The sequence below is a fragment of the Leuresthes tenuis genome, unplaced genomic scaffold, assembly GCF_036924035.1.
Source record: "Leuresthes tenuis unplaced genomic scaffold, fLeuTen1.0.hap1 SCAF_1, whole genome shotgun sequence".
Classification (NCBI taxonomy): Eukaryota; Metazoa; Chordata; class Actinopteri; order Atheriniformes; family Atherinopsidae; genus Leuresthes; species Leuresthes tenuis.
In genome coordinates, this window is record NW_027325355.1 from 4413832 (window position 1) to 4439507 (window position 25676).

The window sequence follows — 25676 nt, forward strand, 5'->3', positions numbered from 1 at the left end:
AGTGCATCCTTCCCTTTATGACATTTACGTGAACCAAAGCATCTAAAAAATATCTAAGAAATCTATTTGATAGCAAATAATCTGTCTGACACAAATATGAGTTCAATGGTTAAATATGATCAAATCTGGAAATTATTTCCAACATTTAAGTTTTGATTTAAAAAAAAAAAAAGAAAAATAAGTTATTTCTTTTTCTTTTTTAAATCAGTAACAACTTTTGTCTCCACCATCTGCCTGCAAACAAATCCACCAGCAGCTTTCACCAACTGACTGCAAACAACTCCAGCCTCCATCCACCAACAGCTTTACATTCATCATTTAACCCTATCTTTACACCTTTAAACCAATCTTACACACACATACATCCACTGGAAAGTTATCAGTCAGCACGATTTTCCTTCTTTCCTTACAGATCTTAATGATATCTTTTATAAATCAACAGTAGATGGACTTTTGATGTTGAAGAGTCCAGGGTACAGTGGGCTCAGTAAAGCATCACAGCAGAGGGATTAGATGAGGTTTGGGTTCAGTAGGAGCAGCTGTCCATCATTAGAAAGCCCGGTGATTTTCTGTGGGACTGTGTGTGAGAATGTGAATGAGGCTCACTGTGAAGCTCAGAGTGGTCAGCAAGACAAGAGAAGCGCTATATCAGTGCAATCCATTCATTGATCAGAGGTTCTGTGTTATATTGCATTCCATCACCAGATGGCGCCACAGAGCTAAAAGATCTGAGTGTCAATCCACACGTCATTTTATAGCCATATAAAACCCAAAGGAGACACAACACAGCAGCTTCCACATGTGGAACATTCTGTGTTTCCTCTTTTGTCTGTAACTGAGGAGCTGCTAAATATCAGTGTTACAGTTCAGTATTTGTAGCACATGCACGTGCAGGTAAACACGTTCATGCACGTATAATAACGTGCGCTCACAAATTCACAAACACTTACACACGCATGCACACACACACTCACAACGGCCTACAACCACCACACAGTGAAGCATCCAGATGTTCCAGAGGCATTCAGATGCTCCATCATCCTTTTGGAACATCTGGATGCTTCCCGCGGCCCTCGTGCTTCAGGAGATGAAATGTTCCATCTTTTCCCCCAGTGAAGCCCCCGGGATGGGTGTCACTGTGGGCCCCTAATGTCTCGCCTGGGATGTGAAGGGAGTGACAGAGGTTTGGTCTGAAGGACTCCAGGTTATAACCTCGGTTCTAATACGTCACAAAGACGTCACAGCATATGTGATGAAAATGCCTCACCGACACACGTCAGTGCACATCAGTGAATGAAACACTATAGTTTAGAATAAAACAAGAAATGCACAACAGAGTCTTTTTGGATTGTCAAAATGAATGTTGTTGTTACTGTACACAATACACTTACTGTAGCTTAGACAGGAAGTGACAGTGCATAATGCTCCGTTCATGCTCTCCATTCTTGTCCTCGAGTGTCAAAATTCACGTCCCAGCAGCGCCACTCCGGACGCTTTGGTGTCATTTCAGCTGGCAGTAACAGCTTAAGCCTTTTCTCACTGTGTGTGATCGTTGTTTTGTTTTTTCTTTGGTCAGCAGCGCAGATGTTTCTAAAGCTGCTGAAAATCAAACGATCATCTGGAGCCATATCTTCTGAATCTAAGTTCCCCTTAATCTGTCCTCATGGAGAGAAGCAAAACATCTGAACTAGCATGATCCCAGGGTGGTTGATAAGTGCCTCAGTAGTGTCCTAAAATGTCTGATGTCCCTCATGTGAACACCTGCCCTCCAACATTTGAACTTCCTTTCCAGAACTCCAAGTTCTAAATATACCAGAGCCAAGTGTGATTCTAAACCCAGGTGCAGCGATATAAAACAGCTGCAGTTTCAAAGATTGGTGTATGGCCTCCTCCACCTCCTGGTTGATTCAATTGATACTGATGAAATGCATCAGTTCAAACTATTATGGATTCTTGCAAATACAGGACAGGATTTTAGAGACGCTGTGTTCAAATGGATGTGTCCAGATGTTGGACTTTTTCTTTCTCAATGTGGAACAATATGCGTGTGAGAGCCATGTAACGTCCTGCTCTCTTAGGGTTTCAACTATATATATATATATATATGTATATATAGCCCCTGCCCAACAGGATTGAGCAACTTCCTGTTGATGTGCTGCGTGGGTGCGTAATGTGTGGGAATGGCATCGCTTCCGAGTCACAACCAAAAAAGCCACAGACCGTAATCAAATATTGAAAATCTAAATTTTCCAATTTTTTCCAATTCCAAGTTTTCATCTTGAAACATGCTGTCGGAACACAAATAACAGCTCATTTTTTGTTTTTGAAAATAAAATGATAAATCGGTTGGCCGTCAAATACACGGACCCACGTGACAGTGACACGAAGTATTCAGCTGAAGTCGTCGAGAGATTAACAGAGAACACAAATCAACATTCTGGAATCTAGACTTCAGTTCCATCCAGAATCTGTGGTTGGAACCACAGACCAGAAGAGAAACAGAACAGAAGCCTTCAATCCTGCAGATTATCACAGAATAAGGTCCAATTTTCCAGTGGAGGTATGAAGAAAGCAGTCGTGAGTACCAGAACATACAATTAATGCATTAAAACCGACCTGGACAATAAGATTTTGAGATTTCACAGAAAAAAAGTTTAAAAATGTCATCATGAAACTGAACAAGAGAGCAAAACAGCACACAAGATGGTGACTGAGAACAGAGCGCCATTGCTCTTTCTTACTCTTATCACAAAGTTGTGATGTCATCACTGATGGTGACATCACAATTGATGTCATCTCTGATTTTGTTTGACATCACAATGCAAATGTGTCAAAGGACCCAAAGTTTCTATAAGCCAGATGTTTTAACCCCTTTTTCACAGTTCGTCAGGAGTTTATCTGAAGAAACACGTCCAGTTTTTGAAGCAGATTTGAAAGTCACAGCAAACGGTTTCACATCGCCTCAAAGAACAACGCTTAATTACTTTTATTATCTTAAATAGTAATTTTGACAAGCACTTAAAAACAACTCTCACTTACTATCTTAAAAAGTCATTTTGACAAGTGTTTAAAGACAAAGACAAAATGAGTCAAACCAGAACACCATCTACTTGCTCCTGATGGTCGACCACGATTTGCCTGAGGATTTCTACACGTATACCATTACTTTTAGCAGTGACCAAAGTTATGAAGAACCCACCAACCTGTTGGAAAAAGAACAATCCCAGGTCTGTGCTGCAGCTGGGACTCCTCATTCCGAGGATGCCCAGCTTGTGCAGGATCATCTCCAGGCCTCCGTAGTTCGCGTCAAGTGGAAGTTTCCAGTTTCACAAGCTGAGGGGATTCCCTCTAACTCCTCTGCTGCTGAAGAAGATGATGGATCAGAGAAATTACAGGACTCTTACCAGCAGAAGAATGACAAGATCAACTCTTTATACCATCGGATGGATATTCTCAAGACAAAGCTGGTGAAAAAGAATTTCTTTTTAACTCGAGAGAAAGACAGAAGAGTCGCAGCAGAGAATAGCTGCTCCATGAAAAACCTGAAGATCATGGAAAACTGTTTGATGTGTGAGCGTCATCTCCGTCGAAAGTGTGAGCAGGAGCTCAAGCAATGCAATGAAGTAACTGCAGAATTGTTTGAAAGTTTGAAACCATCAGTAGCAGAAACTGAATATCAGTCAGTTCTGAAAGAGGTAGAGAGTTTGAAAGAGCAACTTAAAGAAGAGAATGCCTCCAGTTTGGAGCTTGCCTCCAAACTAACTGCACAGGAGGAGGCAACAAAGACAGGAAAAGAAGGTGGTAGAACTCATGAAGGCTTTATTTATATCTGTCATCATCAAGCAAGAAGAAAAAAGAGAGGTGGACATCATCCCAGAACTCCAGGAACCACAAGACACTGAGGACATTTCATCATCCTTCATTGTCCAGGAAACAGAGAAGATTTCCGAACCTGTAGAAGAAAAAGAAACAGAAACCTCTGCAGACACCCAGGAATTGATTCCATTAGACTTGGCTCAGCAGACTGGACCAGACATGGTCCCAGAACTGATGAGTCACATCCAAATGGAATTATTCCAACAACCAAAAGACGTCTCAGAGCCACCAAAAGGAATAGTTTCTTCTAAAAAGCACAAAAACAAAATTCAAGAAAGAGTTGTCATTGTCATTGAAATGGAACCAACCTCTAAACATCCAGAGGACTCCCAAACATCTGCCCCCTTACAGACCACAGAAGACACAGCAGCACCAGAACAAGCAGAATTTAACCCCTCAGAAGAAAGACCAGAGGTGCCTTCAATGTGGAGGAAACAAAAAAATGTATGACGCCAAAACATCGCCGACAATACAAAGACCAAAACATCCAGAGAGAAAGAAACAGCAGAGTTTAGCGTTCGCACACAAGACGAGTCAGCACTTTGTCACCGTAAAAAAAATCTGAAATCTTCTCTGTACATTATATTATATTAACATCAATAAAATATAATTACAGTTCATTTACCTTCTGCACAGCTGTATCTTTCCATCCTGAACAGCTGCACTGACTGAAAGTATCAGTGCATTGTTCTCACAACTGTTAAGAGCATTATTGTGTCATTCAGATAAGAATATGAATATATGTTCCTTCACAAATTGTTATTACACTGATTTATGGGTTTAAATAAAATAATAAATGATAAAAATTACACACTTGTTTGGATCATTTTATCAAAATAAGGTTAAAAGGTCATTTTCTTTAAACAAATTGAAATATTGGTGAGATGTGGTGTGAAATTTTAATATCTGCAGCATAATTCTTACTTGTTGTTCATGTTATGTTTTGTTATTCTTGCACTTTTATATATCTACGGTTTGTATTTACTTGTAAGTTTTATTTTGACATGTTGAATATGTCAGATTACATTATGGTTGTCTGGATCAGATTTAGATCTTAGAAATTAAACTTGTTACAAAGAGAAATCTAAAGACATATGTCACAAATGTATGAGGAAGCATGTTCCAGGAATCCAGATTATTCAATAAGAATAAGGATGTATTTGGGGATTTTTATAATTCATAACCCCACATGGCAGCAAAATTTCTTCCACGGACAAATAATGATTTGGATATCTGAAATGAGTATTTTAAAGGAATGATTTGATGTTTATCTGCCCTGTACATCCAGCATCAGCACTGATAATGCTCACTTAGACCTTTATCTATCTTGAATTTGGTTTTGACAAGTGCAAACTAAGTTAAAGATATCTTAAAATATAATTTCTACTTATAAAGAATGTTATTGTGGAAAACTGCACCTGCGGTTCAGATTAGTACGACTGTAATTTTGACCATAAGGAATGACATTGGAGGTATTTATGTGAAGCAGTTCATACAGTAAATGTTAAAGCAGCTTTCCATGGACACAATGCACTGATTCAAAAGAAGTCCTGCAAAGAAAAGTGTCACCTCTGAAGAAAAGGAAGTTCATGGTGTGTGTATTTAGGAAACAGCACTTTAAGCATTGAGGTAGTTTCATTAGTAAAGGGTTGAAATGACAGATCTCCATTTATTCCCATCTCTTTTGCTGCATTTTTAAAACTTCATTACATTTGTTTTGTTGTTGATATTGAACCACCAAACCAGCCAGCTCAGAAGACACAGTATTAAGCAGCTATCAGAGTGAGTGGAGGATGTAAATGAACAAGTGGTTCAATTCCTTACAAGTCAGAACATTCATCTTGAAAACCAGCAAATATCAAACACTCTTGCATGAAAGGATAACAAATCCAAGCCTGCAGTTGTTATTAAGTTTGTGAACAAGAAGCTCAAGATTGAAGTGCTGAAACAGACAAAAAACTTAAAGGTGCTGGGGTTTTTGTAAATTAATATTTGAGGAAGAAAAAGGCAGAAATAGGTTGAGAGACACTAAGTTTCTTGATATTATTTTGATAGAATACTTTTTATAAATCATATAAAGCTGGAGGTAAGCACTCATTTTTAATACTAACTGTGCTTTTATACTTTTTTCATTAATTCGAGGAATTGACATTGAGAGCTAAAGATGAAGAGACAGAACAATAAAGAGATGGAAATGTAAAGTGGGTCTAACGGGAAACTTTTTCTAGAAACATGTTTTACAGTTGAACAGTTTCACAGCTGTGTAAAGTCCATCAGTCATCCAGATGTTAACATTTCCCCTCCATAGTTAAACAGAGTTAAACTTTAAACTGAACTGGTTAGGATGTTCATTTCCGGCAAAACGTCTCTCTGGGTGTGTCTGTAAGAGTTTAGTTTCACTTTCCACTAAACCTCCAGCTTTTTGTGACGCAGATTATTTGCTCCGTGAAATTCTCCGTCTGAAGGTAACGGAAACTATTTTTAATGTTTGACTATAATATCTGCTGTTGGCAGCTTAGTTCAAGCAGAAACAAACACAATCTACCACATGGTCCTTTCTGTTGATTCACTGCTGTCTCTGTGAAACTGTAACTGTGAAACTAACTATGGGACCAGCACCGTGTAGAACATGTCCGCCTTTTTGTGTTACTGTGTGAGAACAATATCTGGTATAAGAGCAGCAGCAGACTAGAATGAGGGTCAAGGCTTAAACACGGAGTCGTTGTTATTGTATAGCTCCCATTTCTGACGATCGACGGCATTTCTTCCTGCCTGAATCAGCCTGTTCCTGAGGCGGAGATGAGTCTCTGCTCTCCCGCTGTCTGAGCCTCTGAAAGCGGCCTGAGCTGAGACAGCAGCAGCTCAAATCGTGGTAGTGACAGTTAAACACGGCCTTTCCGGTGGCAACCTGAACCGCCACAGTGTGCCAGTTAAGAACTATACTGATAACCCGTTTGCGGCTAATCAGCGTTCCACAGACAGCGGCAGCAGGCTGCGGGTGGGGTGAAATTGGTTTTATATTCGACATTCGCCCATTTTCCGGCGCAGTAACTGTAATTGCGTCACGAAAACCGCACCAATTACCCTCAGGGTGGTATTATTTTGTACATAAAGCTAATAGTAACATTTCACAGGCTTTACCAACTGTAACGAAGTCTGGCGAAAGTTCAGAGTAACCGCTGAATATCCTTCTCAGTGCCCTAATTCAGCCTGAGCGCTTAGAGACCGTCAAAAAAAGTGCAACGTCTTTTTTTTCCTCACTAGAGATTCATGCAATGAACACCAAACCACTTCTGATGTGTTTATGAACTCACTATAAAGCTTTCACAGCCATTTAGTTTCCAGAAAAAAACCCTTTAGGTAGAATATGTACTCAGGGTGCATATTTTATTCTATTTTTAATAACTTACTGGTTTTTCGACATATCAACACCAAACCACTTCTGATTTGTTCTTGATATTAATATGAAATATTAATATTAAATCCCCTCCGAATGGGAAATGTGGCGTTTGGAAGACCGCTTGCCGGTGTCGCTCAGGGGCCTGAAAAAATAAAGGGTACAGGAACTAAGCAATGAGTTCATGAACACATCAGAAGTGGTTTGGTGTTGATATCTATAAAAACAAGAGAGTTATTACAAAATAAAAGCCTTGAATTCGAATGAATTCAAATTCATTAAAACCTTTTTGAAAGAAAATTAAAAGCTTTCCTTGATAATAAAAGGTGTGGAACTACACAGTTATAGTTACAACTTGGGAAAAATAGGCGAATGTCGAATATAAAACCAATTTCACCCTGCTGTCGAAGCAACGGCTGTAGCAGCTCATGTTGCCACCGGAAGTGCCGTTGTTGGTTGGCACGATCTGATCTTGCTGTGGCTCTCCTCACCCCCCCCCCAAAAAAAAAGATTGCAACAAAGTCACACCCTGTCATCAGTTAAACACATTGATAATGAAACACATTTTACTGAAATAAATAATAAAAATACAATATAGATAATGTAACATATTAGTGATAATGGTGTAATTAAAACAAATGTTACAAAAAAATGTTTTTCATTAACAATGCAAAGTATTGAAAACAGGCACAAAATCATAAATATGATCATTTATAGATTAGCTGACAGATTGTACAACACAAGGGACTGTTAATGCATGCATTTCATTCATAATGAAAAGAATTAGACAATAAATAATATTTCTTTCACAAGTTCTTACACAATATTGGCATTAAGATCCCATTTCCTAATATTTATCATATAGATATACACATATTTTTAAGGAGTTGGTTTCAGTTTTAAATTCTTGAAAAGATGGGAAGGATTTGGAGAACCTGGCTTTGTGTTTTCTCAGTAAACCTGAAGGATTAGCAATGAGTTCAGTTTCAGAGTTTTATGTCCACAGTCTTTCTGCAGCAGAGGACATGAAACCGACGTCGAGCTGCTTTGGATTTTAGATCATTTGTTTCTGATTTTGGCTCTTTTCTGAGCAGGAACCCTGCATACTAACCTTCAGGGACAATCTTTAGGCATCCACTGTAAAAATGGTCTCTAAAACACGTTTCAGTCCATTTCTACACGCCTGTCCACTGTAAGTTTAAAAAAGCAGATGGAAAGTTAATTTTTAACAGATTCTAAGATTGTGGAAAGTCTTTGTGAAGGATTTATCCCCCTATAACACCCACTGAGCAGAAGTCCAGCTGAATGCATCTGACAGTGCTGTAATAGGTTAACTACAGACCAAAGAGGGTCAGACTTAGCAAAGAATCATATTTCAGAACAACACTGGCTTGTTGATTGGCAGATACAGTCACTGCAGAACTTTATCTGAGCTTTTCTAGGATTTGTAGCTTTTACCTGAGCAAAGAGCATCCACTGTAAGCCCAGCCCGCAGTGTGCTGAATTCTGGCTGTTAGCACAGCATCTGGCTCAGTTTCTGAGTGTTTGTCTGGTTCTGTAACTTCATGTGTTGGAAGCAATAAGCTACATTTACTCTACTTAAAGAACTTTAGCTTTCCTCAACAATTTTCATGTTTCAACTTTACATTTCTTCCATTTCAGAGGAGATCAGTGAATCTTTTATTGCTCTGCATCTCTTCACAGAAATGCTTGTTAAGGCATCACAGAAACTTATTGTGACCTTCAGAGACTTGTTGCTGCTGTTCAGCTGAAGGTAAACTTTTAAAAACATTTTCACTTGTAATTCCTCAGTTAATCAAATTCACAGGCTGGAAAAGTTGTTTGAGCTGAGGATGACTTTACACACAGAAAGGTCATATTTATTGTGTTTTAGAAATTACTTTTGAATTTAATTGAACCATTTAATTAAATGGCTGCATGTTGTGTGTGAAATATTCAGCTGTGGTTTGTTTTACTCAATTGTTTTATGTCTTTCTCACCTGAGTCGTCCTGTAAAACCTGTTCTTATTGGGATCCTCTCCCCCTGCCTGTGCTCATCCTACCAGGGGTGGAGCTCCTGATAATTCCATAAAGCAGCTCACCTGTGTCAGCCTGAAGTCTGCTTCAACATTTTCTACAGTTTCAACAAACTGTGAGTATGAAATTTGTCTGAAATAACTTTGTCTGTAACCTGTAAGCTGTTTGTTTCTGCTCTATAATGTTTGGGGAACATGTTCACTTCTTATTTCAGAACAAACTTTGATCACTTTTGAGTTTTAAGACAAATCTGCATGATTATCAGATTATTGATGAACTGGAATCAAACAACACGATGATCAGCTGATGATGTTTGTTTTCTACATGAAGAACTGATCTTCATAGAATGAAACCGTCAGCTCCTCCATTACAGTCAGACACAGCAGCTTCCTGCTGCTTCCTGTGTCACCTTTCAGAATAAAATAACATGAATGTCAGTTAAAATGTGTCTGACTGTAGTCAGTTATGAAGCTGTGTGCAGCTCTGATGGAACATATAATCCACTAATATTGTCTAATGATGAAATTAAGTAGATTCAGATGTTCTGTCTACTTTATGGGTCAGTTTGTGATGTTTTATTCAGCTTTTTCCTTTCCTTTATATGTTTATTTTTGTTTGTTGAATTCAACTAAAAGTTAAAACGTTTCATTCAAGTTTTTATCAGAGACATTTTATTTGTACTTTTAAACATAAGATGGAACCTTCCCAGGGTAGAAGGTTCTGTTAACAGCATTAACAGCATATTAGTCAGTTTCTGGTTCAGACGTTAATTCAGTTGCATTGAGATACTTCAGCCAGCTCTTATCATGGCTGCTGCTTTGATATTTGCAGGTTATTTCACTCACTTGGGAACCTTCCGAAGCAGAAAAGAGCAGCAGGAACAGATCAAACAGGTGTTCCTGCTTCAGAGCCATTTGAAAGTGTTTTGTTTGGTTGTAAAGTTTTCTGGAAAGGAGAACACTTTGGGCAGCTTCTGTTCTTTTTAAAGTGCTGTATACTTAATGTTGACCTTGACTTCTCATTGATTTGTTGCTACTTAGAGCTGTATTTGATCCTTTCTGTCAGATGAGCATTAAATGTGTGACTTATGCAGTGACATTTTACCATCATGTATGTGTAACTGTGGTGGAGACTCAGTGATTTAGAATCTCTTAAACTAAATAGAAATAATCCTCTTCTCATTGAACTGAAATATTGCGGCATAAACAGGAATCTTCAGTGTATATACACACACACTCCGGCCACTTTGTGAGGTTCACCTGCTCAACTGCTTGTTAAGACAAATAACTCATCAGCCAATCACATGGCAGCAACTCAGCGTACTTAAGCATCCAGATGTGGTGAAGTTCAAACCGAGCATCAGGATGGGGAAGAAAGGGGATTTAAGTGAGTGAACGTGGCCGGGCTGGTCTGAGCATCTAAACTAAGGTTCACAGAGAATGGTCCGAAGAAGAGAAACTATCCAGAGGACAATGAGCAGACTGGCTGGAGATGATGGAAGGGGAACAGTAACTCAAACAACCGCTTGTTACAACAGAGGTAAGCAGAAGGCCAACACACAGCAGCGGGCAGCAGCAGAAACTGAGGCCACAGTTTGCACCGACTCACCAAAACTGGACAGTAGAAGATTGGAAAACGCTGCCTGGTCTGATTTCAGATGGTCGGCTCAGAATCTGGCATAAATAACATGAAAATCCATCGCTTTCTAACCACAGTGTGCCCATCTTCTGACGGATATTTCCAGCAGGATGAAGCATCGTGTCACGCAGCTCACATCATCTCAAACTGGTTTCTTGAACACGACACAGAGTTCACCACATCTCAGTCCAACAGAGCAGCTTTGGGATGTGGAGGAACGGGAGATTTGTTTCATAGATGCAGCGACAGCGAGTGTCATTATGAACAAAAACCTCAGGAATGTTTCCAACACTGTGTTGAATCTACATCACGAAGAATTAAAGCAGTTCTGACGGCAAAAAATGGTCCAACTCAGAAATAGTAAGGTGTGCCTAATAAAGCAACCGGAGAGTGTGTATATGCACAAGTTTGACTGTTGATGGTTCAGGTGCTCATCAGTGATTGGACTGAAGGCTTCAGCTCTGTTTAAGCTGTTTGCTCTGCGGGTTAATTATTGGTGAATTAAAGTCATATAAAGCTGCAGCAGCTGACCTCTGATCACTTTAAGACTCTTTTATGGTTTGCAGAGTTTCAGAGTGACGGCAGCCTGCAGACACAGAGGACTGATGTCGGAGAAGCAGCAGAGGATTTCCTCTTCTTCCACACAGACCTGGTCCAGACAGCAGAGAGCTGCAGAGGGAAGAAGTTCATGGAAGAAGCTGAGTAAGTGACACTTTGATTCATTTAACAAAGTCTCTGAGCAGAGAGAGATTTCCTCTGCTGATGAGACACAAGTCATGTGAGCTGAGAGTAAACAGCAACAATCAGTGTGTGTTGATGAGGAGCTGCAGCTTGTTACCAACATGAAATGTTTCCCACTCAGTCTGCTGCTGTTTTCTCCTCCAACAGAGGAACTCTGACTGGAATGTGCTGTTCACTGACACTCTGTTCATCACTGCTCTCTGAACACACTCACAATAAAACTCTGAGTCCTGATATGAGACCCAGATTAATCCTGGACTCTGATCCTGTTGGACTCTGATACTCAACCTGTTTTATGAAGGATCATAATTCAGGTGTGTCTGGAGCCTCTGTGTGGGATGTGGACTCATCAGTGGGTGAATAATATTTAACAGAGAGCAGTGAGCGCCCCCTGGTGGTTCCTGTCAGACTGCAGTGATCCTGCAGGATGGATTTCTGGAGTCCTGCTGCTACTTATCTACAGTATAGCTGTTCATGTCAGTTCAGTCCTGCATTCAGCCCATCAGTGTTTGAGATATCAGATGTATCATAATGCTGCAGGTTCAGATAATTAGTGTGTGTCACTGAATGGAAATGCTTCATCATCATCATCATGATCATGATGTCTGTGCTGCTCCATGCCTCCATCTAGTGGACTGATGGAAGAACAGCAGCTGATCTTTTTACTGCCCAAATGATGGAGAGGAGGATTTGAGTTGATGTGCAGATGAATGATTTGTGTTTCCTCTGCAGATGAAGGTAGAAAGTGTGTGTGAGTTGATGTGAATTCAGCAGCATGGATCAGTGTGAGGACACTAAAACCACTCTGTGTGGGGAACATGAGAGCCAGAGCAAAGCTCAGAGGTGAGATGACCATCTCTAACTGTCCATGACTCTTCTCCATGTCAGAGCTCAGCACTCACATCACCAAACCACCTTTATTCACAGGAACCAACCTGAACCTGAATCAGAACCTGAACATGAACCTGAACCCAGCTGTGTGTCCTTTAAGAGCGACCAGTCAAAGGAGTTCTTAACTCATTTCCAACATGATGTTCCATCAGCCCAACAGTGAGTATCTGTCAGTATTCAGTGGAGGCTGCATCATGTTTCAGATGATAACCAGTTTTCAGCTGAATTACTTGAGACTTGGATCAGTTCTTGATGTCTCTGATGAGACTAATTAGCTGCATCATGTGTGTAATGTGATATTTTAGTTCAGTCCTGCAGCTCTTTATTAAAACAAAGGGAGAATATTGCTGAATATCTGTCCACTGATGTGGCTTTTTCACAGGATGCTGATTATGTAGTGAACAGGGCGGCTGATGTAGAAATATTACGTTCTCACACGTTGTGTTTAATGACGTCAGTTTAAAACGACCTTCTGAAGAAACAAGAACAAAATGACCAAATCAACCTGTAGCTCCCAATTAGCATGTGCTATACTAATTTAATGCAAAACATTTCGGAAGTACACAGAAATATACTTTGTTCCTCCTTTTCAAATGGTGCTAAACCTTACCTTTAGCCTTTTTATTTGTCCTGATTTTAACTTTGAACCAAAGTTTGTTCTTTCCTTTTGTTGTTGTCCAATGTTCTATTAAACTACATTAATTACATAGTTTCAAGTCCTTCAAAATAAAGTACTTCCGGTTCTACAGAAAATTAAAAAATGATAGCGCCAAAAAAAGGAAAATTTCTCAATTCATTGAGAACAATAGGTGCATTCGGACAGAGAGTTCTAAGAACTGTCCACCTCGAATTTAGTTATAAGAACTGCCCTTCCCCAGGGGAACTGTTTCATTTTGCATTCGCACATAAGTCGGGGACCTTGGTCGGGACTGATCTGCAACCGTGACGTGTTACTGTAGCGCCACTCAACAGCAAAACAAAACCCACAAAAAGTAAGGAGAGAAGAAAAAACAACACCACCAAGAAGCTAACATGGAGAGCGAGGAGGCCACCGTGTTCATGGTCTGCATGACGGTGATATTAATCATGGACGATCACATCAGGTGTCTAAGATGGTTGGAAGAGCCTGGAAGAGCACACAGAGAGTCAGGAGATGAAGAATCGAGCAGCAGGCGATACTTCTTCGTTTCATGAAGGAGAGAAGGAGAGCAGAGCGCCGCAGACAAAGGAGACGACGTTAATAAGTTTAACGGTTGTGTCCGTGTTGTATGAGTAAACATTTCAGACAAGGGGCGGAGCTACCAACCACCAAACACCTACATCATGTGTTCCTATGGAACCCAGAAAAGACCCCGCCTCGGAGGAGGAGCTAAAATGGTTCTAGGAACCGAGGGTCGTGGTCCCTAGTTCCTGTATGTCCAAATGCGCGAAAAAACGGCCTAGTTCCTTAAAAGGTTAGAGGAACTGCAAAAGGTTCCTACAGTGGGAGTGTGCCTAATTATACCCCTTTTCCACTGGTTCACACAAATCCCAGGCACCTTAATGACATGTCTGAAATTATTTGGTCAAATTCCTCACAGATGAAAAACAGCAGCCCTGTCTGTAGCACTCTGCTCTGAGGCGGTCAGATTTTCATGCTGCGGCTGGCTGCTAATGCTCATTCCGCCTTCCACACACCTGCTGACGTCTGCCTGCAGAGTGGCAGAGCTGCCACAAGGGGGAGCTGTAACATTGTTCCACAGCAGCCACACTGACTCTCTGACAGGCCGTCTCACTGCAGACTCAAACACTATCACTGAATACTTTAGTTTGAAGAAAACAAGTGTTTTTCTGTCAGGATCCAGCAGAGACTCAGACCTGGACCTGAACCCAGCTGTGTGTCCATGAAGAGTGACCGGTCAATGGATCCTCCTCTTGTCTTCAAATCAGACCAACATCCATCCACAAAGAGGTGAGCTGAGTGTAAATGTTGTAACGGAGTAAAATGTAGCAGAGTCAGTTTGAACAGTTTTTATTCCAACATGTGTTTAATGTGAGCTCAGCTCTGTTTCACATCCATTTCTATGTTCATATAACCGTGACCAAGTGATATTAACTGCACAGACCCAGAATAAACTGGAACCAGAGACTGCTATACAAAAAATATCAATTTTATTAATATATTTTTTGATAAAATACTTATAGAGTAGGTAAATTATGAAAGACAAAAAATACAATCAGACCAAACATGAGATGGTTAAAAAGAAAACAACCCTGGGACTAGACTGCACGACCGGGGGGAGGGGGGAGCCTTTTGAAGTTATGCACAGCAAGATAAAACATCACAAACACATGGCAATTTATTACTGAAATACCACTACACACTCAATTTACCTATTCACAGCAATCTTAAAGTGACAAACCACACAATAAAGCGCACATGCAAATGGCCGCACTGCTACGCAGTCTCCCCCCTTAAAGATGGCAGAAAACGCCGCAAAAAAACAAAAAAAAAAAAAACCTGCCCAAATGATAAATTAAAAACAAACTCAAATAAACCTGGGAAAAACAGTGGTTGGCTTTTTTAGACCCATCTCCATTGAACACCTTTCACACTGGAACATAATCCTTCATTCCAGTTGGGCATGCAGGTGACTGGGGGCAATATTCAGAGATAATCATGTTAGTTTTGTTGTAGAAAGAATAAAATCTATTTTAAAATATCTCAGCACTGCTTAAGCGTACCTCCTTCTTGGCTGATGTCTTTAAACAATCATTCAATAGATCAGTCCCCTCCCAACACAGAATGCCTACAAACAATTCATACCACAAATAAACAGCCAAATGGTTATTCTCTAGTGATCAAGTAATATTAAAATCATGCTTTCAAACATCTAAAAAGTCAAGCCTACCAACTCAGCTTCAAACAAAGGCCTCAGCTCAGCTGCTCCCAGGTGTGTCAGTGCAGGAAGAAAGGCCCAAATGAGCCTTCCAGCCCCTTTTATTAACTCCACCCCATTTGCCTGCTCTAAGTTCTGGACTTCCTGTTCCTCCCTTCCACATATGTGAAGCGGTGTGTGTTGGATGTTTTCCACAAACACAGCAGGAACAAGAGGAAAGAATGGATGTTGGAGGAGGTGTTTCTGAGTGTCTGTAGGCTGGTCCAGCAGGTGTCACCTTTGTGCTTTGGCTCTAACACAGTGTAGGAAGTGTGAAGCCTCTGACTTCCAAAGTAAAAGTGCAGTTCATTCACAAATTAATGACTTTGTTTGAAGGACACAGTCAGGTTGATTACGATGCATCTGTTTTTTTTGGGGTATTTTTTAGGTGGTTGAAATATTGCCCATCAGTCTGGTCTTGACTTGGAGACAAAATATGGTTTTGAATATTTTGAGATTTTCAGAAATATCCTTTCAGATGTATTGTCATTAAATGCATTTTTGTCTTTTGTCAATTATTTTGTGTTCTTTAGGAGGAAGCTGGAAAAGCCAGGCTCACCTGAACCTAAATCCAGCTCCAAGTGCCAGAAGACTGACCGATCTATAAAACGTACTCCAAGGAAAAGGCACCACCCAGATGTTCAAAGGTACTGGAATAGTTTACAGATGACAGGAAGAAACTAAAGCATTTAATCTCTTTTTACATCTTCAGTACAACTTGACTGACAGATCAAGTTATCTCAGTGACGACTCTGTTTTAAACATCTATCTGTCTAACACTGGGAACATACCAGTACAACCAGTCTGATCCAAGCACACACTGGCTCTGGCTGCCTTGCTCCAGGGCACTTCAGCAGGGAGGGAAAGCTTTCTGAAGGGGTTGCTGAGAGCTGTTGGATCCAACCAAAATGAGCTGAAAGCTCCAAGCAGCTGCAGACTGAGCTGTTGATTCTCAGTGGGATCAGCAGGACTAGTAAAGCTTTCCCACTGCAGGGAGTCCTCTGATTCACTGTTCACATCCACACATCACTTCATGGAGCTTTACCTTGTGTTTGTCTCTGTGTGGACAGACAGAATGTGAGCTCATTCTTCATGATTCCTCCACAGAGTGGACCAGCAGAGCTCAGAGGTTCCCAGTGGTCAGTCTGCCCAGCAGCATCAAACACAGCTGGACTCCATATTTATGGTCTGTACATGTACAACAACTACTTTTCCATCTATTCTGTTCACAGTCATCTCCATGCTACACTTTGTAGACCAGTGGATTGTCAGTGTGTCCAACATGGATCTGATGTTTGGCTCCATGATTTCAGTCTGATTGGCTCATTCATATAGTATTCTGTTCCAGCTGCTGGAGGACAACATGGTCACTTTTGTGAAGGAGGAGCTGAAGAAGATCCAGAAGGTTCTGGGTCCAGATTACCCAGAATGCTTAGAGAGTCAGAGGGAGGATGAGGATGAAGAGCAGAGGTGGAGCAGAGAGGCTTTAGTGAAGATCACAGTTCACTTCCTGAGGAGAATGAAGCAGGAGGAGCTGGCTGACCGTCTGCAGAGCAGTAAGAGGATTTCTCTAAAGATTTAACCTGCTGGATAAATGACACATTTACTGATGTCTCAACACACAGAACAACACATGTTCAAATACTTAATGAAGCTTAGATGATTTTTTTAAATGTTTTATGAAGCACTGACAAAAGTCTTATCCGTGTTCACTCAGAAACCCTCGCTGCAGTGTGTCAACGTAAACTGAAATATAGGCTAAAGAAGAAGTTCCAGTGTGTGTTTGAGGGGATTCCTAAAGCAGGAAACCCAACCCCTCTGAATCAGATCTACATAGAGCCCTTCATCACAGAGGGAGGGACTGGAGAGGTCAACGATGAACATGAGGTCAGACAGATTGAAACAGCATCCAGGAAACCAAATAGACCAGAAACAACCATCAGGCAAGAAGACATCTTTCAAGCTTTACTTAAAAGAGATGAACCAATCAGAACAGTGATGACAAAGGGAGTGGCTGGCATTGGGAAAAAAGTCTTCACACAGAAGTTCACTCTGGACTGGGCTGAAGGCAAAGCCAACCAGGACATCCAGTTCATGTTTCCATTCACTTTCAGAGAGCTGAATGTGCTGAAAGAGAAAAAGTTCAGCTTGGTGGAACTTGTTCATCACTTCTTTACTGAAACCAAAGAAGCAGGAATCTGCAGCTTTGACGAGTTCCAGGTTGTGTTCATCTTGAGCGGTCTGGATGAGTGTCGACTTCCTCTGGACTTCCACAACAAGGAGCCCCTGACTGATGTTACAGAGTCCACCTCAGTGGATGTGCTGCTGACAAACCTCATCAGGGGAAAACTGCTTCCCTCTGCTCGCCTCTGGATAACCACACGACCTGCAGCAGCCAATCAGATCCCTCCTGACTGTGTTGACATGGTGACAGAGGTCAGAGGGTTCACTGACCCACAGAAGGAGGAGTACTTCAGGAAGAGATTCAGAGATGAGGAGCAGGCCTGTAGGATCATCTCCCACATCCAGACATCACGAAGCCTCCACATCATGTGCCACATCCCAGTCTTCTGCTGGATCACTGCTACAGTTCTGGAGGATGTGTTGAAAACCAGAGAGGGAGGAGAGCTGCCCAAGACCCTGACTGAGATGTACATCCACTTCCTGGTGGTTCAGGCCAAAGTGAAGAAGGTCAAGTATGATGGAGGAGCTGAGACAGATCCACACTGGAGTCCAGAGAGCAGGAAGATGATTGAGTCTCTGGGAAAACTGGCTTTTGAGCAGCTGCAGAAAGGAAACCTGATCTTCTATGAATCAGACCTGACAGAGTGTGGCATCGATATCTCAGCAGCCTCAGTGTACTCAGGAGTGTTCACACAGATCTTTAAAGAGGAGAGAGGGCTGTACCAGGAGAAGGTGTTCTGCTTCATCCATCTGAGTGTTCAGGAGTTTCTGGCTGCTCTTCATGTGCATCTGACCTTCATCAACTCTGGAGTCAACCTGATGGGAGAACAATCAAAGTCTCAGGAGTCTGAAACACTAAAAGAGACTCTCTTCTACCAGAGTGCTGTGAACAAGGCCTTACAGAGTCCAAATGGACACCTGGACCTGTTCCTCCGCTTCCTCCTGGGTCTTTCACTGCAGACCAATCAGAGTATCCTACGAGGCCTGCTGACACAGACAGGAAGTAGCTCACAGACCAATCAGGAAACAGTCGATTACATCAAGGAGAAGATCAGTGAGAATCTGTCTGCAGAGAGAAGCATCAATCTGTTCCACTGTCTGAATGAACTGAATGATCGTTCTCTAGTGGAGGAGATCCAACAGTCCCTGAGTTCAGGAAGTCTCTCCACAGATAAACTGTCTCCTGCTCAGTGGTCAGCTCTGGTCTTCATCTTACTGTCATCAGGAAAAGATCTGGATGTGTTTGACCTGAAGAAATACTCTGCTTCAGAGGAGGCTCTTCTGAGGCTGCTGCCAGTGGTCAAAGCCTCCAACAAAGCTCTGTTAGTATCCTGATTGTTAGATTTGATCATCAGTACTGTGCTATCTTTGACGTGTATAAAGACTTTCTTGTTTTGTTATCATCTCTTTAGGCTGAGTGGCTGTAACCTCTCAGAGAGAAGCTGTGAAGCTCTGTCCTCAGCTCTCAGCTCCCAGTCCTGTAGTCTGACAGAACTGGACCTGAGTAACAACAACCTGCAGGATTCAGGAGTGAAGCAGCTTTCTGCTGGACTGAAGAGTCCAAACTGTAAACTGGAATCTCTCAGGTTAGGTTAAAGCAACTTGTATAACTGATGATGGTGCAAATCTTAATGTGATGCATGGAGTGTCCTGAGATCCCGACCCATAAGAAATGGGAGAATCTTGCTTCCACATTCTGTCTTACATTAAAGAGGATGACACTGTAAACTTTAGCAGGACAAACATTACTGTTAAACTTTGTCCTCATGTCTGAACTTCTGAGAATGAGAGAAAGAATAATAAACATATAAAAGGTAAAAGCAGCGATGATGGCTATTGTCACCAAGGTGTTGAGCCTGAGCTCGTACCTCGAAGGATGTATAGATGGAGAACAAACAATTTTAGTAATCAGCATCGTGAAAGGGTTGCCCATTTTCTGTCAAAATCCATAAATATATGGAGTTAATCTCTTCATATATTCACTTATATATTATTCATACATATAGGCCTATCACTTCCTGTTGTCAGTGGGCGGGGCCAGGGCGTTGGAAGGTTATGGGCATTTGTTTAGGGTGAAAGAGATGAAACCCCATCAATCTGAGGACTTTCGGATGATTATAGCAGTGATTTTTAATATCACATATTGAAACTCGCCACACCATCCAGCGAAAAGTCAGTTTTCTAAATGAAGTATTTGTTATCTGATGTCTGACACCATTTGAAGTTGGTGTGGTGAATGAGGTCCGAGTCATTAGTCAAAGATCAAACCAACAATATCCTATGAGATGGTGAAACATCAAAATTCAATCCTTTGGTGACATGAGTTTTATTTAAATACTGACCGAGTTTCAGGGTGTTGTGATAAAACCTGTAGGAGTTTGTTAAGATACAAGTCCTGATAAGGAACAAAATTGCAGCTAAAATCAGATTTAAATTCAAAATGGCTGACTTCCTGTTTGATTTTTGGATGGTTCCAAGAGCTGTCTTGTAGGGTTGACATGCATGTATCAAATTTCATCCACGTCAGTGAAGTTAGTGGGCAGGGCTGAGTTCTACCCACTTCTGAGACAGTTCAAATATGAACCTTTTCACCATTCCTGAATCATGAGCTAAATTTCCAAGGCCCCCAAAATCAATTTGTTTGCCAGGAAAATAAATGCTACAGATACAAATTGTCAGGTTTTAAGTTTTCTTTTGTCATGTTTTGAGGTTTTTGTCATGTTTCCAGGTTAATTTCTTTTCATTTTTTTCCCCTTGTCACTTAGCTTCACTCAAGCCACCTGTTTTCTGTTTCACAGCTGCACCTTGTCACCAATCACCTTCCCCAGTATTTAGTTTCCAGGTTCACTCACAGTCATCACGAAATCCTCACCTTACCTTTCATGTTTCATGCCACATTTGTAAGCCACGTCTTGGCAGTTCAGGTTTTTGCCACTTGTTTTGCCATAGTCTTATCTTCCGGCTCTGCCGCGCCCTTGGTTCTTGCCTTGTGCTTTTTGTTTTGTAAATCTGTTTTTTTTTTAAGTCGCATTTGGGTCCTCCCTTCTGGCACTACGCATCGTGACACAAAGGGCCTTCGCACCGCCTTTGGTGCTTGGGCCAAAACAGAAAAGAGAATTATTTAGGAAATTTAAGGAGGACATTTGAGTAAATAATTACATTTACATTTTGTGTGTCTGCAGCCTGTCAGGCTGTCTGATTACAGAGGAAGGCTGTGCTTCTCTGGCTGAAGCTGTGACCTCCAACCCCTCCCATCTGAGAGAGCTGGACCTGAGCTACAACCATCCAGGAGACTCAGGAGTGAAGCTGCTGACGGCTGCACTGAAGGATCCACACAAACTCAGGTATGGAGAGGCCTGCTGCAGCCACACAATGTCTGATAGAGGAGGAAGAGCTGGAAACATGTTCTCTGTCCTGCACTCAGCCCTGTGTTTTTGCTTCCTGCTGAGTGTTACATGAACAATCACACATGTAGGAGCCTTTTTCCTTTGCTCACAGCAGAAACTCTGGTTGAACAGAAACAGCAGATATTTGTGGAGGAGGTCTCCAAGGAGAACATCTGCAGGAACAACAGTGAGAAGTGTCTGTTGGTCCTCTGACCCTGGATCAGATCCAGAGATGGGTCCAGAACATGTTAGCCTAGCTTAGCAACGCCAGCTTAGAGAGATGGGTGATGTGCGTGGCAAAGATAGGACCCGGATGCAGATCTTTGAACTGAAAACTTGATTTCTTTAAACAGTCTAACAAAAAGCGTGGCTGAGCCGGTATACAAAAACTTCGAAAACAAAAGCCTGACTAGAACTGTGAAAAACCTGACATGGATAACAAGGACAAACCTGATACCATGAGTGACAATGACATGAATGACGGTGAGGATCTGAGGAAAGAGGGACCTGAAGCTGAAGACACTCTGGCAGACGGCCAGATGAGGGACCTGGATCCACAAAACCAACAAACATAACAAGCACAAAGATTTGTAAAACCATTTTCAGCTAAAGTTCCCTTTTATGAATTACCGTCAACCTGGAAATATGTATGGTAATAATTTTCACAAAACCGAATATTATAAATTGAAAAATTTATTTTTTTTTAAAAGTTCAAAATCAGACTTTCAATTTAAAATATTTGTTTCAAATTAACAGACTTTGAAATGGTTGAAAGAAGCAGTTTTGTATCTGTCAATGTTAGTCCAACAGCTTTCATTCTAGTTTCCAGATGCTAAATTCCAGTGGATGTATCCAGATGTTTTCGTGTTCCTTTCTCAGTGTAGAACAATGTGTGTGTGAGAGCCATATAATGTCCATGTTTGCATGCTGAAAGAGACTGTGCTGCTCTGACCCCCCTCCTCCTTTCAGGGTGGAGCCTGCTGGAGAACGATGGTTGACACCAGGTCTGAGGAAGTGTAAGTGTGTTCTTCATCTGATTCATGACATCCAACCATCTTCACGCTGTCACATCACTCATTGATCAAAGTGAACAGATGATAGATCAATAACTGCAGCTGGATTGTGTTTGTTCTCTCCATCAGATTCCTGTCAACTCACAATCGACACAAACAGTGAACAAAGAACTGAAACTGTCTGACAACAACAGGAAGGTGACACGTGTGGAGGAGGTTCAGTCATATCCTGATCATCCAGACAGATTTGATGACTGGTGTCCTCAGCTGCTGTGTAGAAATGTTCTGACTGGTCGCTGTTACTGGGAGGTCGAGTGGAGAGGAGAAGCTTATATATCAGTGAGTTACAGAGGAATCAGCAGGAGAGGAGGCAGAGACTGTATGTTTGGATGGAATGATCAGTCCTGGAGTCTGACCTGCTCTGATAGAGGTTACTCTGTTTATCACAATAAGAGAGAAACACACATCATATCCTCCTCCTCTGTCTCTAACAGAGCAGCAGTGTATGTGGACCGTCCTGCTGGCACTCTGTCCTTCTACAAAGTCTCCTCTGACACACTGATCCACCTCCACACCTTCAACACTACATTCACTGAAGAACCTCTGCTGCCTGGATTTGGGTTCTGGTCACCTGCTTCCTCAGTGTCTCTGTGTTGAGTTTAAAGAGTTTCCTCCTGTCAGAGAACGACTGTTGAACAGATAGTTCAGTCTGTACATGTCTGTCTCTTTCACTCAGAAACACCTTTCCAGATTCATGGATTCAGTCAGTTTCTGTTTGAAACTCTTCTAAATGATTCCTTGGAAACTTCTTCCTCTTCCAGTCCTTTAAAATGGAAGCTGCCATTCTTCCAGGATGTTGTTTTTCTGTGTGTTTCCAGTCAAAGCTTCACACTAAAAGTACATATATAGTACATACATTCAGCAGCATCTTACAGTTTGCTGTTCTTTGTTAATATTCCACCATAGAACCAACTACCAGCTTGTGATTGTAGACAGGTTTATTTCAATACTTGTCATTCATTTAGTGCCTGTGTAAGACTGAATTATATTGTTTAAAGCTCATTATTTCAGGTGAATGTGCCTTCATTTAGATTCAGATTCACTTTGTCATTATGTGTACATAAAAACTAAATGCTATTTCTCAAGTTAAAACACTTTAAAGAAGTCAGAGCAAACTTAGAAATTGTCAGGTAAAATTTATAAGAAAATACAGTATTTAAAAAAAAAAAAAAAACTAAATACAAATGATAATAATAGAATAAATGCTGAATACTAAAAATTTCAAAGTTAAAGTGCATAGTGGGGACCGACAGCCAGTGATTACTTTGTGTTTAACAGTCCAACAGCAGTCGGCAAGAAACTGTTGCTCCTGAATCTCCTTCCTGACAGCAGGAGGGAAAAGAGACGGATGAGAGGTCCTGAATGATGCACTCCCCTCTGCAGCTTTTGTTGTAAATGTCCCCAGTGGTGACAGCAGGACTCCAACAATCCTCTCGGCTGTTTTTACCACTCTGCTCAGTCTCTGTCTCTCTTCTGCTCTGCTGTTCCCGTACCAGGAAGTCATACAGTAGGTTAGGGTGCTCTCGATGGTCTTTTGGTAAAACGCAGTCAGGGCTGATTTGGAGAGGCCTGTTCTCTTCCTTTTGGAGGATTTATCCTCACAAAGGTCCTCCTAACACTCTCAGCAGACAGCTGCAGAACCTGGTCAGTGGTGTCAGTCTTTGTGCACCCCTAGTGTTAGTGACCTCAAACCGGGAATAAAACCTCTTTAGGTCATCTGGGAGCGATGGATTGTTGCACTGAGCTGTTTTGGCTGGATGTTTGTAGCCTGTTTCTGTCTGAAATCCCTGCCACAGGCACCTCGTGTCCCTGATGTCTTCAAAGTGCTTCTCCAAGTTCCTCCCATGCTGTTTCTTAGCCTCTTGCCTCCCTGTATGCTACCGCGTCGCCAGCTTTAAAGGCAGAGTCACGGGTCTTCAGGAGTGAACGGACCTCGCCTGTCAGCCATGACTTGTTTGTGGACCGTGTTTTAACAGTTTTCACCACAGTCACATCATCAACACATTTACAGATGAATCCCATTACAATAGGAGAGGTTTCAGCACCAACCCAAATGAAGCTTTTTACTCATCTTTTCTATTCTGACTTTGTTTTATGTGACATGATAATTTACTAACTTTGTGTACTTTTTTATGAATAAATCCTATAATTCATCACAAAGTGTCCTGCGGTGTATTCATTTATAGCAACTCGTTGTGATGTTGATAACATCCAGTTATGTTGATGAAACCTGAACGTAGAGGCCTGGATGACTTTGACTCCTGAGATGACACCTCTCAGGACTCCGCTGGGTTGTTTTGGTCTGGATATGTCCTGTAACTCACACATAAAACACATTTCTAGGATGTCCTTCTTTCACACACATACAGGAACATCCTTCCTTAGAGTGATGCAGGAAAACTGCTCCATGCATGTGTTACTTACAGGCTGCACTGTTGTGATCCCTTATCAGGACGTCAGCGAGTTCAGGAACTAGCAGAGATCATAAAGATCTGAAATACAAGCATCCTGACTGCAGCTGCTCTGCCCGGTGGAGGATCTTACCTGCTCTTTGGGGGTCAAGCCTACGATCCCAGGCACATCTGTCTCATCTCCAACAACAAACCTCTGCAAAGCAACCAAGAAACAGATGGAGCTGAATCTAACTGTGTTGTAGGTCGACTGCTTGGCATGTGACTGGAAAATTAAAAGCTGCTCTCTGACGACCCCACGCTGACCTGATGCAATAACTGAGGCTGATAGAGAAGAAACTGAGTGAAATAGAGTGGAATAATTCAACAGCACATTATTTAGAATATATATATATATATACATAATATATTCATTTCATGAACAGTACAACAAATAAAAAGAAAAGAAATTGTGAAACAATTTAAATCAACACTTTTCAAGATTGGGAAGGAGCAGTTAGAAGAATTTAATTCTTATTTATAAACTGATTTACTTTAACAGAAAAAAGTCTAAGATGGTTTATTATTTCGATTTACATTCACCATCAAACACTCTTATTAGCTGCAACATGGAGAAAACTCTAAATAAATGAGTAAATATAAACATCCAGTTAGAATTCCAGTCTATAATGTCTAATTGTTTTCTCCTCATACATTTTTTTGAACAGGGAAACAGTGGCACAGCCAAGGCTGCAACTCCAGGTTCCGCTTAGTGTTTTTTCTTATCCTGGTTTTTCCTTCCACCAACAAGAGGAAGGGATGATATGCAGCCCTGACACATCCGTTTTCTATCTGTTCCTAATTACCTTCCATATAGAAATACCTTGTCGTCTTTCCCATTCTTTGCCAGATAGTCTGCATTATCAGTGATCATTCTGGTTTTCAATGTTAAACCATAGTCTTGTTTTGGATGACTCTTACCGTTTTGGATTTATTATTACGTTTTTGGATTTACTCTTCCTTGGATTATCTGTGTCATGTGCCTGAGCTCACCTGTGAAACATCTGAACCTTTTAAATCATTATGTTGAGAATTCCAAAGTTTGACTCCAGCAGCTGAGATACACATTTGTTTTAAATTGGTAC

General features: G+C 41.2%; 2 protein-coding genes and 1 pseudogene across 2 annotated transcripts in view; 2 read left to right on the forward strand and 1 right to left on the reverse strand.

The window, feature by feature from the left end:
* Window positions 1-25676, reverse strand: part of LOC140294513 (protein NLRC3-like) — a 1060349-nt gene that overhangs the window by 175862 nt on the left and 858811 nt on the right. The window lies entirely within an intron of this gene.
* LOC140298810 (NLR family CARD domain-containing protein 3-like) lies at window positions 6282-24270 on the forward strand (annotated as a pseudogene).
* The window catches only part of LOC140278845 (NACHT, LRR and PYD domains-containing protein 3-like), a 228296-nt gene continuing 211141 nt past the window's right edge, over window positions 8522-25676 (forward strand). The window contains exons 1-3 of the mRNA XM_072376858.1: window positions 8522-9047; window positions 9340-9425; window positions 11515-11650. Coding sequence (XP_072232959.1) covers window positions 11637-11650 — 14 coding nt within the window. The 5' untranslated portion in view covers window positions 8522-9047; window positions 9340-9425; window positions 11515-11636. The remainder of the gene's footprint in view (window positions 9048-9339; window positions 9426-11514; window positions 11651-25676) is intronic.